Genomic DNA, 13368 nt, shown 5'->3' with positions numbered 1-13368 from the left:
GAACCTGGGAAACCAGGAAACCCGGGTGCATTTATGGCATCACTGCCCCCACCCCAGGTTAAGGGGCCTGGCAGAGGCAGGAGCAGGGCAAGTCAGCACAGCGATGCAGGGTGCCTCCAAATCCCCACTTGCAGATGGCAAAGGACACGGCCCCCAACCCTTTCCTGCGTACTCAGCTCGCCCCTCTCGCACCTGGCCCTTTAAATGGAGGGGGACTGCTACTGCCGGGCGGATCTAGGATTTAGAAAAGGGGGGTGCACACGATGAGCTGCATCATTGCATGTAACACAATGCACATTTTTCCCTAATTAAAGAGAAGCCAGAAGTTTCACGAATAAGGCAGGGGCCTAGCGCTTTGTTGCTGGTTTAAGATGGAAGCAGGAGCTGACGTAACTCGATCTGAATGCTCTTTAATTTGCTAGATATCGTATGTTTAAAACCCACAGCAAGGGAGGCAATAAATGGTCACAACAGGCAACAGATAATCATGTCATTAGTGCTGCAGGCACTGGATTTCCACGTACATCCCTTATTCAGAGTTGTAAAACAAAATGTAGTCTTGAGCATCTTCGAATCCTAGAGCCCTGGGGCTGGCAGGGACCTGCCGAGGTCACATCTAGTCCAGCCCCTGCTGCAGGCAAGATCAGTCCCGGCCAAACCAGCCCAGACAAACCCGTTGTCCAACTTCTGAGCAACACGACACAGTCGCCCCTGACACAGCACCAGGCATGGCACCCCACCCTGCCCCAGGGAAAGCGGGGGGACCGCGGTCACCAAAATCCTGCTGCTGCAAAGGGTGTTCATCTGCACTCCGGAGATCCCAGACATGGCCCCTTGCATTCCTCGTGTGTGCATGTGTGCATATGCATCCATGGGTGTGCATATGGGTGGATGTGCTTGCACGTGCTTTATACCCATCATCTCCCTCTTCCAAGATCCCACAGCACACGGACACTGCACAGCAATACCGTGGACAGCCCCTGCCTGGAGCCCTGAAATCCCATGGCACCCTGCGCTAGCTCCCGTCTCCAAAGAGATGCTATGTGCTGCTAAACGGCTGCTGGGCTCCGCACCAGAGGTGGCTGCATTTCAGTCCCTGCTGATGGCTATGGCCTTAGCACGAGCTTCCTTAGATGTAGTGAATACGGGGAACACGGGCTGCCCTAAGCAGACAGAGACGGATCTAAGCACAGAGGCCTCGAGCACCGGTGCGTAGCTCCGAAGGAGCTCGGTTCTGCTCCATTGAAGTCAGGAGGAGGTGGAGGCGTTGCAAGGAGCAGCCCACGGTTACACAGAGGCACCAGCCCAGCTGGGGAGAAAACCCAGCTGTCCTGATGCTGAGCCCCAGACCTGCCTGCCCACCCCGGATACACCCAGACTCCCGCCTCCTCTGCTCCACAGGCCACGCTGCTCCACGAGAAGTAGTGCTCCAGCCACGCAGCAAACCTTCCCTCATCCTTTATTTCTTTAAAGCAAACAAGGAAACGAAGGGTAAAAGCTTTGGCACAGCATCCTTAGGGCCATTCGATCCTAAATCCCCCAGGCAGAAGTGAAGCCATGCAAACCCAGCTCTGTACGAGCCATTTCCTAACCTGGTTGCTAGTACTGGGAACGAGCCTCTTGCTGGATTCCAGTTCAGGTGATAAACCTTTCCCCTTTCGGCTGACCAGATGCGTTTCTGGCGACGCTAACAGCTGGATGCCGAAGGGACGTGAAAGCCAATCCATATTAGTCTGTTAACTGCCTGCACAGACAAAGCTTTCGCACTGCATTTCCTGGATGTATTTGAAAGGCAAGGACAAAACCAGCAACAATCCAACTCAAATTGGTCCCGACACATGCTAGCTCGGGGAGCCCGTGCCTGTTTCTGCGGCTGTCCACTCACATCTTTCCTCTTTTCACAATTCTCCCCTTGGAGGATAAAGACTCACACAAACCCGTAAGACTGACTCTGATCACCCAAACAGGCAGGGGTGTCACCCCACGCTGCAAGTGCTCTGCGAATATTTGCAGAATCAGGGCTTCAACTGATGTCTGGGTATGGGAGGAGTCAGAAACATAAAACTCATTGAATCACAGAAAATGAGGGTGGAAGGGACCTCAGGAGGTCACATCTAGTACAACCCCTGCTCCAAGCAGGACCAGCCTCAACTGCATCATCCCAGCCAAGGCTTTTTCCAGCCGGGTCTAAAAATGCTCCAGGGATGGAGACTGCACCACCTCTCTGGGGAACCTGTTCCAGTGCTTCACCACCCTCCGAGTGAGAAAGTTTTTCCTAATATCCAACCTCAACTTCCCTTGCTGCAGCCTGAGCCCATTGCTCCTTGTTCTGCCCCCACTGAGACCAGCCCAGCTCCATCCTCTTTGCACCCCCCAGCAGGGAGCTGAAGGCTGCTATTCAATCCCCCCTCAGTCTTCCCTTCTGCAAACTAAATCAACCCATTTCCTTCAGCCTCTCCTCACAAGTCATGTCCCCCAGCCCCCAAACCATTTTTGTTGCCTTCCACTGGACTCTCTCCAATGTGTTCCCATCCTTTCTGTAGTGGGGGGCCCACAGCTGGACACAGGACCCCAGATGTGGCCTCCCCAGTGCTGAATAGAGGGGAAGAATCACTGCCCTTGATCTGCTGGCATCGCTCCTACCCATGCAGCCCAGGATGCCGGTAGCCGTCTTGGCACCAAGGGCACACTGCTGGCTCCTGTTCAGCTTCTTGTCCCCTGTCACCCCCAGGTCCTTTTCTGCAGAGCTGCTGCCCAGCCCGTCACCCCCAGCCTGCACCGGTGCAGGGGATTGTTCCCTCCTCAGTGCAGGACTTTGCACTTGTCTTTGTTGTTTCTTTTGGCCCAATCCTCCAACGTGTCGAGGGCTCTCTGAATCCTACCCCTACCCTCCAGATCCTCTACTACTCCCCCAGCTTGGTGTCATCTGCAACCTTGCCGAGGGTGCGCTGCATCCCATCTTCCAATTCAAGCAGCTTCAGACCAGTAATTGTGTTTTAATACAATGTATATGTAAAAGCCTTTTTAATGAAACTTTTGGGCCTTGAGAACAACCCTCCCAGCTGTGATGCTTTAACAATTCATTGGTGCTGTATGGGGTTTTATTATTATTTTTATTATTATTATTTACAAACATTTTTTTCCCCCAGGGGACTGCTTGAAAAAGGATTTCTCTGGTCTGGAAGATTTGCCATTTTTTTTGGAAACCGCAAACACTTTTGTTAAATGAAACTATTTCTGTTCAACGCCTGGGCAATAACTAAATGTTGAGATTCCCCCAAAAATGAGAGGTGGAGAAGGTGAAGAAAGGGAAACAACGGACATGCCGCTCTAGGACCAATTGTGTTGTCCCATGAAGCGCTCAGATCCACCCAAAGAGTTCAGACACCGTGAAAGTGTGGCTAATGCCCCTGGCTCTCATTTTATTTCCATAACGCATCCTGGGATCTCCTGAGCATCTATGATCAATCTTTGCAAGACGCTGGCCCCCGCAGTCCCCCTGCTTTCCCCGTGGCAGGGCAGGGTGCGATGCCTGGTGCTGCCAGGGGTGACTGCAGCTGTGCTTAAAGGCTGGACACTGGGTTTGTCTGGGCTGGTTTGGACAAGGATGATCCTGCCTCAGGTTGGACGAGACGTGACTCCTGGAGGTCTCTGCCAGCCCGACTCCTCCACGACTCTGCTTCGAAGCCCCTATTTATCTTCGGTCCTGTCTCATCTGCTTTATGGATGCAATCACAGCAGCTCCTGGAGGAGCCGAGCGTGCGGCGAGAGGCCTCGGTGGTGAGTGAATCGTGCAGATCAACGGCGATGGCCTCTGACATCGACTGTGCTATCAGCCTCCCGGCCACCCTTCCTACCTGGCCCGCCGACCAGCACCCCCCCTGCCCAGCCCTGCAGGCTCCCACGCTGCACGGACCCCCCACGTGTCCTGCGCCCCCGCATGCATGCGGCTCACGTGAATACCAGCGAGACAAACACCAGCAGGAGGGCGGTCGTCGCTCTCCTCCCCGTGAACTCTCATCTCCTCAAACTGGCAAAATAAATTAAATCGGGTGTTTTAATTTGCTGTCATTCTAGCAGGGGTTGTCTGGCTCGGGGCTTTGCTGCCTGCCTCTTGGGTTTGTTTTTTTTAATAATCCTTCACTTATTGCTCCTGCCTGGGGATGGAGAAGGGTCTTGCAGGAAGAAATATGGTGCAGCCGCCCCAGGGGGGAGCCATGCTGATGGGAAAGGTGGGGGAGAAGGACGATGCTGGCCTTAGGATTGCTTTTGTGGATGCTTATACACCCCAGCTGTGTTGGGTGCTGTGTGTTCACGCAGGATGAGAAGCCTCCTGGCCCGAACAGCTTACAAACTAGGCATCCCGTATAGGCAAAGCCCCTGGGAAACTGAGTCACGGATTGAGGGCCGGGGCCCATTTCACAGGGAGTGTGTGGCAGAGCTGGGTCGTTCAAAGTCTCGGCCAGTGCAGGGACATCCTCAGGGGACAGAAAAGCGCCGAGGCAGGTTGGCTTATCCCCGGAGCCAGACCCAGCCAAGTGACACCATGGGATCCAGAGCCAGATCCAGAGCCCTGGGGTGCTGAGGTCTCCCAGCATGGGACCCCTGCCAGGCTGCTGAGTGAGGACCACCTGCAAGAAACCACCCAGACAGGACTAAACCCCTGTCCTTTCCCTGACCGGGGCATCTGACCGGGTTGGGCTTGGGTTCGAGTCCCCTTTCGGCCTCAGAGGGGTCACCTCTATGTCACCCACCGTGCAGCACAGAGCCCGCGGCGCCAAGCAGGAGCTGGGCAGGGTTTGTGGGCTTCGACTCTACAGCTGTGCCGCCTGGGGACGAGGGCACGTGGCTGTGCAGGGAGGCCTGGGCTCTGGGCCCTGCTCTGGCTGGCTCTGGGGACCCTGCACAGGGACCCAGCTCCCTGCCCACGCTCCTGGGGTGGGAGCTGCAGGCCCGACCCCCTCCCATTGAGGGGCACCCTGACCCCTGGTCTCCCACTGGTCCCTTATGCATGAGCCCCGTGCAACATGGGAACAGACCCCAGCTGCCGTCCGCGTGGGCCTGATCCTGTCAGCCCATGGTGGGCTCCGAGGACCTGCTGGATTGGGCCCCTCAGGGGACTTTGGCAGGGCAGTTCCCCATTTCTGGACATAAGGCAAGGGGTAAGGAAGGGCAGCAGCAAACGGCAGCCATCCCCAGCTCCGTGGCTCTCTCGGGCATTGTAAGAGTCAGGGGCATGGGAATCGGAGGCTCCCTTGCTCAGCTTGGGTTTCATTGCCATGCTGTGCTGACGGGCATGACTGGAGACCCAAGGGGCCCATGGGCAGGGGAGCTCAGGAGGAACTCCTGGGGGCACTGGTTTGGGGCTGTAGGAGGCTGGACCGGGATGGGGGGTCCCACAGGCCATGAAGGGGGTCAGACACAGGGATGCACCTGGGAGAAGGTGTCTGGCCCCTGCACAGCCTGACGGGACTGTGAATCAATCACAGTCGCAGAGAAGCAGGGCTGGAAGGGACTTAGTGCTGAGACAGGATCAGCCCTGTCCAAAGCATCCATTGTCCAACCTCATAGCAAAACTACAGTCACCCCTGGCACAGCACCCGGCATCGCACCTGACCGTGCCACAGGAAAAGCAGGGGTGCCACGGCTGCCAATGTCCTGCCGCTGCAAAGGCTGTGAATATATGCTCCAGAGACCCCAAGCAGAGGCCGTGCCCCCGCTACAGAGGAAGAGTGGTACCCGGATGGGCCGAGCAGTGTGAGTCCATTTGCCACCCGGAGCCCTGGGCCAGCAGGGGACAGTCACGACCCACGAGCCCCGGTCCCGAACAGCCGGGCCGGAGGCTGAGCTGCTCTCTGGATTGCAGACGCCTCTCCCGCTCCGGCTGTTTGCTCAGGGGGAGCTTGTTGGCACCTACGGGTGTTTTATGGCTTGTTGGCACCTCCGTCTGCCTGTGCTCTTTACAGCTCCTTGCCTTTTACAGCTGTTTGCCCAAGGGCCCGTCAGCACAGAGCCCGGCGTGTGCAACGACACCCAGCTCAAACAAGGGGCCACGTCAGCGCAGACGCGTGGGCAAGGGTTGCAGTCTGCAGGGACCCAGATCTTTGCACCCACATGCAGGCCCCGGTGCCCCTGATTGCGGCAAGGACGAGTCTGAGCTGGCTTGATGCTAGTATTAAATAGGGTGCAAGAGACCCCTACAGATAACGATGCCGTGACCTTAATTCTCGCCCAAATACCTGACCGCACGGCGTGGCCAATTCATTGCAAGCTGAGAAGGGGGCTCCGGAGCTGAGAAAACGCAAGAAAGCTGCTTTCCCCGTCGCATCTATGCATGTAGGAGAGGATGAGCTCTGCTAACTCTAATCCTCTGAACGACCCGGGTCAGTTTATCCCCGGGGTTTAGACCTCACGAAATGCAGAGAGCTCGGCAGGAATTTAAATCAGTGAAAATCTCACCGGGGCTCCTCGCTACCTCGACAGGTGCCTAAAGCCCTTTGGCGAGACTGTCCACCTTCTCACCCCAATACCTGCAGAAAGCCCTTCCCCCTTGTTAAAAAAACTTAATTAGCTTGAAATGCAAAACTTCTTTTGGACCCGCTGCATTTAAGGTCCTTTGATTTTGCAACCATTTTTAAAAGCCTTTTTTTTTTTTTTGCTACGTTTCTCAATTGGATTCCAATTGCCACCCCGCCAGGAGCCCAGAAGGGAAAAAAACCCAACCGTCTTAAACACCTCCTCGTAAATAAGAAATGAGTCACTAGCCATTTCCTACCAGCAGCAACAATAAAAATTAAGGACGTGAGCGAGTGAGCAGAGAGCGGCGGGAGAGCGTAAATAAAGGTGTGGGCCCCCAGCCTGCCCTGCGGGGTAGCCGGGGCTTGTACGCGGTGGCATGGAAAGGGATGCCCGCGACTGCAAAGCTGCGTGCTCGGTGCTGCCTTCGTTGCGGGCGTGGAGAGGCCTCAAAAGGAGCGATTTCAATCAGACCGTTCCCCGCTCTCTTGCTGATTGAAAGCAAATGAGCCTGGCGTCACAATTTTGAATGAACACACCCTGCTCTATCCTCGCAGGGCCAAGCACTCCCCTGTGCAGGGAACTGGTGAGGATTAGCCCACGACTTGTGCCCTCATGTCCCCGGGCCTCCTGTGCCCCTTCGGCAAAGCGTTGCTTCTCCGTGCCTCAGTTTCCCCGCTGGTGAGGACCCTCCCTTTGTCGGCACAGGTGCTGTCTCCTGCGCGGGGTCCGTGCATCCTGGAGAGGTGTCCTTCCTGCCTTTCACACCTGGTCCTGCCCACGGGGCGGTGCATAGATGCCCCACTCCCATGCAGATGAGTACACATTCCCCCTCTGGAGCCTGGAAGAAGCCTTTGGCACACGGGGCCGAGAGCGGCTTGATGCCAACCAGATGGAAAGCATGAAGCATGGGAAGAGCCGGGAGTCCTGCATCGCAGCCCCGACGGGACAGCCAGAACATCCTTTCCTGTCCTCCTGTCCCCTCCACAAGCCTCCCCCAGCTCCTTACTGCTCTCCTAGCCGGTGGTGCAGCTCTGCTTGATCCTCCTGATGCAAAGCCCGGTCGTCTCCATCGTCCACCTGCAGAGCTGCAAGCGCTGCGTGCGTGAGGGCAGGTGGGGGCACATTCGAGGCATCATGACGCCTAGTTCATCCCTGCCCAGTGGTTCTCCAACTTCTTCATCACCTCCGAGGAGGGAGAGTCCACAGCTTCAGTGGGATGGGATTTCCCAGGCTTCAGGGCTTTGCTGGTTGCCTCCACCCCCAACTTTCTGCTTCGCATGTCAGGGTGTTTTTAAGCCTCAGAGGTGCTGGGTGCTGCTGCAGCCCAGCTGGGGATGGGGACTGAGCTGTGCCAGTGCTCCTGCTGGGACCAAACCCAGAGGGTCCTGGCTAGAGGGTCTTGTCCCTCTACTCAGGGTCTGACTGATGCTGCATTTGGGGTCAGGAAGGGATTTTCTCTCCTGGTCAGACTGGTACAGACTGGGGAGGGGGTTTGCTTTCCTCTGCAGCAGGGGCATGGCCTCTTTCTGGGATCCCTCAAGTGCCTATTGACAACTTTTCATAGCAGCAGGACATTGGTGGCCACAATCCCCCTGCCTTCCCTGTGGCAGGGTGGGGTGTGATGACTGGTGCTGCCAGGGGTGACTAGTTTTGCTTAAGAGCTTGGGCATTGAGTTTGTCTGGGATGCTTTGGACAGGGCTGACCCTGCCTCCGTCAGGGGTTTAGACTAGATGTGACCTCTGCACGGGCATGTCCACACGAGACACTAAAAGAGCAGTAGAATAATTCTACTGCACATTAGTGTGTCATGGCAAAAGCGGTGCTAATGCGCTAAGGCACAGCCGATTACTCCACATTAAGTTAGAAATGGTTATTACAGGTACTAAACTTAATGCACCGTCATTATGGTGCATTAATGCACATGTAGACGTGCCCCAGGTCCCTTCCAGCCCCACTGCTCTGTGAGTCTACGATGCTATTGCACATCCTCACTACTCTAACAGGGAAGAAGGTTTTCCTGGTAGCCAGTCGAGACCTCCTTGGCTGCAAGTTCAGGTCCATCCTGCAATTCAAGACCGTTGCTCCTAGTCGTATGAGCGCTGAGACTAGTTATCTCCATGCTCCCTATAACGGCCCTTTAGGTACTTGAAGGCTGTTAGCAAATCCCCCCTCACTCATCTCGTCTCCAGGTTAAATAACTGGAGTGCTTTCAGCCTTTCCTCATCAGTCTTGTCTCTCAGACCTCTAATAATTTTTATTGCTCCGAGCTGAACTCTTTTCAATCTTCTTGACGTGCGGGGCACAAAATTGGACACAGGTCCCCAGGGCAGGTCTCCCCAGTGCCGAATAGAGCGGCAGAACCACTTCCTTGCATGGCACGTGACACTCCTGCTAACACGGCCCCGGAGGCTGTTGGCTTTTTTGGGCTCGTATTCAGCTTAGGATCCACCGTAACCCCCAGCCCTGCCAGTCACTCCCCGATTTGTATTGGTGCATACGGCTATTTGGTCTCAAGCGCAGACCAGAAGAAGTGGAAAATCCCTAGATGCAGCAGCGGCCCTGCTCCATGCTCCTGCCCACATGCACTTCCCTCCCCTGGCCTCAGCGAGCTGACAGGCTGAACAGTCAAGGGCTGGATTTAAATGCAGTCCCTAAGCTCCCTGCTGGATGCTGGCGCTGCATCCCTTGGGCAGAGGGCAGAGGGACATGGGGTTGGGGAGCTGAATTAGTCTATGCTGAAAGTCCTGGGCTGGGGCTTGGATTCAACACTTCCCATGCCACTGCCTCCTTGAATGGCCCTGGGCAAGTCACTTGAACTCTCTGGGGAAACTGAGGCCCGAGCAGTGAGCTGGGGGTCCTTTCTTGGCCTGAGAGGGAGATGTCCATTTGCAATGCAGTTGAGAGGCCGCTGGGGGACTGCCTGCACTCCCGAGATGGGGAGAGTGTGTCAGTCCTTTAACCCCGGGGAGGGGGAAGAAGGGCCATGCTGGGAGCCCAGGGTTCAATGCTGCAGCAGCATGCTTTGGAGGACGTCTCTGCCCAGTGACCCTCTCCCTGGACCAAGACCTTGCAGCCATGCAGAGGTTGCGTGTCCCCATGATCCTCAGAGCTATATTGCCCGGTGTCCCGCACCCCTGGCAGAGTCACCCACAATGAACAGGCCTGCGGGGCGGTACCAGGCAAACCACAGTCCAGCGCCAAGTCCTCAGTGGTGGATCGGGAGGAAGAAGATGTCAGGATCTCATCCACAGATGCAGCACGATGGAGGTCTCGGGCTCTCCCTCGTCGCTGGGCCCCGATCTCTGCCTTGTCCAGACTGTGTGCTGGCTGCATCCGTGCACCAGCTTCCTCACCTTAAACGAAGACACTCTGCCGCTGGAAGCACCCCCAAAAGCCCGGCGATGATGGAGCCAGGACGAGTGACGCCGGCAGTCTCCAGCCATGAATCTGCATGCAGGTGGCAGTAACCCGCTGGTCACCTTGCACCTGGGTTGAAAACTCCCGCGGCACTGCAGCCTCACCCAAGCAGCAGCCCATTTCAAGGTAAAGCGTCTTGCTTTCAGAGCAGAGTCGGGGTCCCAGAGCTGGGCGTCCTGGCGGGGGGGGGCTGCAACTCTGCAGCAATTAACCTTTGCTTCCCGAGACAGAGGAAAAGCAGCCCATGGAGGAGACACAGAGCTATGCCCGCACCCCCAAGGCAGCAGCATGATGCGGAGGCTGGATGCCATCGCGCCCATTTTACAGATGGGGAAACTGAGGCACAGATGAGCCACCCCAGGGCGCACTGTCAGGTGGTGGCAGGGAGGGAGCCTCTCAGTTTCAAGCCAGGACTTCAATGCAGGACAGGCCAAAGGGAGGGGCAGGCATCTGCTGCTTTTGGGGAGACCGTAATAGATGCAGCCGGTGCTTCCCCTTCGTGCAGGGCTGGGCAGGCAGCAGGCACCGACAGACCCCTGCTGTGCTATTAGTGGTTCCCAGCTCCTTGATATTAGCTGGGGGTGGGGGTGTCCCGGCCACCCATTGGGGCCGCTGTGCACACACTAGGACTCGGCAGCACCGGCTCAGAGCCTGCAGTCTGGGAGGGCTCAGCGCTAGGGTGTGGGGGTGGTTTATTCTGCAAATCCCTCCACCTGCAGCCACCTCTCTCCAGCTGTGTATCCCAGCACCCAGCAAGCTTAATGCCGTTACCCTTCCTGTGCCCAAGAGGAGGCAGGTTCACACACAGCCCCCGGGAGCTATAAACCCCCCCGCCCTGGCTTTTATGAGCCTGGTGACAAATCCAGGGAGCAGATGTTCCCAGACGGAGATGGATGCTGGAGCAGCGCCAGGGAGAGGCGCCGGGCTTGGGCAACTGAGTCATTTCATTCCCACCTCCTGGTCTCGCTCAGCTGATTGCTTACTGCCCCCTTGTCCCCCAGCGTCATAGAGCCTCTACTGCTGCTGGCAAATGGGGAGTCTCCTCCATCATGCCCTAGCATGGTATCATGAGGGTCAGGGTGCGGGGCAGAGCTGTGAGCTCCCGGGGTCTCCGTTTATCTCTTCCGCCCTCTTCTTTCTTCTTTAGCTCTTCCCCAGTGAGGGCATCTTTTTCTGCTTTGACCCCGCGGCCCCAAAAGCAGGAGGCGGATGACAGCAATTTTCTCTCCCAGCGGCTGCCCGCAGGCATCGAGAAATAAAAACTTCCTTCCCCTGCCAGGCAGAACCGAACACCTTATCCCCCCCCACAGTGCAATCCTGAGCTATCCATTGCTATTGTATCCAGAAATGAGAATGGCTCTGGGGCTGATCCGTAGCTGGAGGGAGAGGCTGTACCAAGGGGAAGCACCATCACAGCCTCCAAAGGGATCAGCCCCCATTCCAGCCCAGAGGGGGTTGCCTTTCGGTGGCAGTTGTATAAACATAGGGCCAAATGCACGACTCTCACTGCGGCCGACTCGCTGCAGGACCTGCAAAGTCACTTGCCCTCGGCCTCAGGTTTCCCCATACGTAAAATGGGGAGAATGGGTAGTTTCATAGATTGAGTGGTGTTCAGACACCAGGGCGATGGGCACTGAACGCCTCAGGATGCAGCAGTAGGAGGATGTCCGGGGTCAGCTGGGGCAGGGGCACTGGATTAGCAAGCAGCTGCGAGACTGAAATGCGTGCATCCTTCCAGGAGCAGGGCAAGCCTGACTGCAGGGGCTTGCCCAACTGCTCCCCCACCCCAGGATGCGGCGGCAGAGGGGCGAATCGCAATGGCGTGAGCCCAGCCAGCACATCCCCGAGCCGCATCAGTCCCACAAGCTATCCCTGTACTTTTGCATGAGGCCACCAAGGTTTCTCCTCCTGAGACCCTTCCAGGCTATGCCAGGTCAGCTTTTGCTGCCAGCGGTACAAGGCTTATGACACACAGCGAGGCAGTGTCCCACCCTGACAATCAGGACAAGCCAGGCTCCAGACACAGGCGATCCCCGTCCCGTGCAATGCACAGAGCAGGCTGGGAGTGGGGGCTTATTAGGAAAAAATATATGCCCACCCCTCCGCTGCCCCCCATCCTGAAAGAAAGCCAGAGCAGCAGTTGAATGAGCTTTCCAAAGCAAGTTTAAGTTTACCTCCAGGGTTTCGATTCACCAAAGCAAGTCCAAGTTCACCTCCAGGGTTTCGATTCACCCTGGGAAATCTCATTCCCCAGGAAAATAATAAGCTGCTGATAAGCAGGGACACCAGAGCCAGGCTCGATTGCACTAACCTCAGCAGCATCTGACTCACCGTGCTGCCCCGGACCAAAGGGCAGCCCTGGGTCACGACAGTCCCCAAGATCAGGGAGTCGGTACGTGCCTCATGCGAGAGGCAGCGCGAGCTCCTGGTGTGCGTTGCTGCCCCACTCTGCAGCCGGGGAGTCCCAGAGACCCAGGTTCGCGTCCCACCTGTGCTGCTCAGAGCAGAGGCTCTCCGGCCCGAGCCAGCCCTTGGCCCCGCACCTCCCACCCAGCTACGTGGTCAGTCACCCGTCTTTGCCTTGCTTCGGTGCACATGAAGCAGCTTATTCCACTGCTGCACGGATAGCTTGTGGCACGGAGGATGCTTCGGCCAGCCCTAGCAGAGGGTCAGGACCACGACCCCTCCGCTCTTGGAGGGCACGTCTCGGATGTGGGGTAGGGTTAGGGGACCCTCCCAGGACCCGTCTGAAGATGCTTCCCACAGCTGGGCTTACCTGAGTTTTCCCTCGGGAGGCAACTCGTGGTGGGGGTCATCGCAGATCAGCCGGGCTTCCCCGTCCAGCAGGTAGATGTACACGTGCTCCTGCGGGGAGAAAGCACCTCTTGGTCACTGGGGGCACAGATGGGAAGGATGAAGGCTGGTCCGGGATGCCAGCGATGTGCGGCAGGGCCCCACTGTGCTGCCACCCAGTCCTCCCTCTCTCCCTACGTACACGCCAGTGCCTGGACTGGATCCCAGCTGAGGTTCAGAGGGGCTAGTGCCACTCGGAGACCCGTGGGAATCGGGCCCCTTGCCGAGGTCTCAGCCCCGCCATAAGGTCATAGCCCTCCTGGCTCTCAAAGGGCCACGAGTCTCCACCGCTCACAGCCAACCAAGCTACCTCCGTCTCAGCCCCAGCCATCCCTGGAGCAGGATTGCAGTGCTTCCAAGCCTCAGGGGCTTTGGGGAAGTGCCCCGACTCTGACGGCCTCCGCAGCCTGGCACCGCTGGCGGCAGCAGGGGTTCAAAGCCCAAGCTTAAGGACATCCACCCACGCTCAGGGTGCTTCAGACACAGGGACAAAGGGACCTTTGATTCCCACCGCTGGCTCTGGCCAAGCCAGGAGAGCATGTCCGGAGGCGCTGCACGTGGCGCCGCACACCAGCGTC

The 13368-nt window shown here is 57.2% G+C and overlaps 1 protein-coding gene across 1 annotated transcript in view; it reads right to left on the bottom strand.

Moving 5' to 3' along the window:
* PDE2A (phosphodiesterase 2A) overlaps nucleotides 1-13368 on the bottom strand; it is a 95281-nt gene that overhangs the window by 34012 nt on the left and 47901 nt on the right. The window contains exon 3 of the mRNA XM_014525713.2: nucleotides 12714-12802. Within this exon, the coding sequence (XP_014381199.1) occupies nucleotides 12714-12802 (89 nt within the window). The remainder of the gene's footprint in view (nucleotides 1-12713; nucleotides 12803-13368) is intronic.

Source organism: Alligator sinensis, unplaced genomic scaffold (genome assembly GCF_000455745.1).
Source record: "Alligator sinensis unplaced genomic scaffold, ASM45574v1 scaffold1931_1, whole genome shotgun sequence".
NCBI classification, from domain to species: domain Eukaryota; kingdom Metazoa; phylum Chordata; order Crocodylia; family Alligatoridae; genus Alligator; species Alligator sinensis.
Note: the sequence above shows the minus strand (reverse complement) of the source record. Positions and strands in the feature narration are given on the sequence as shown.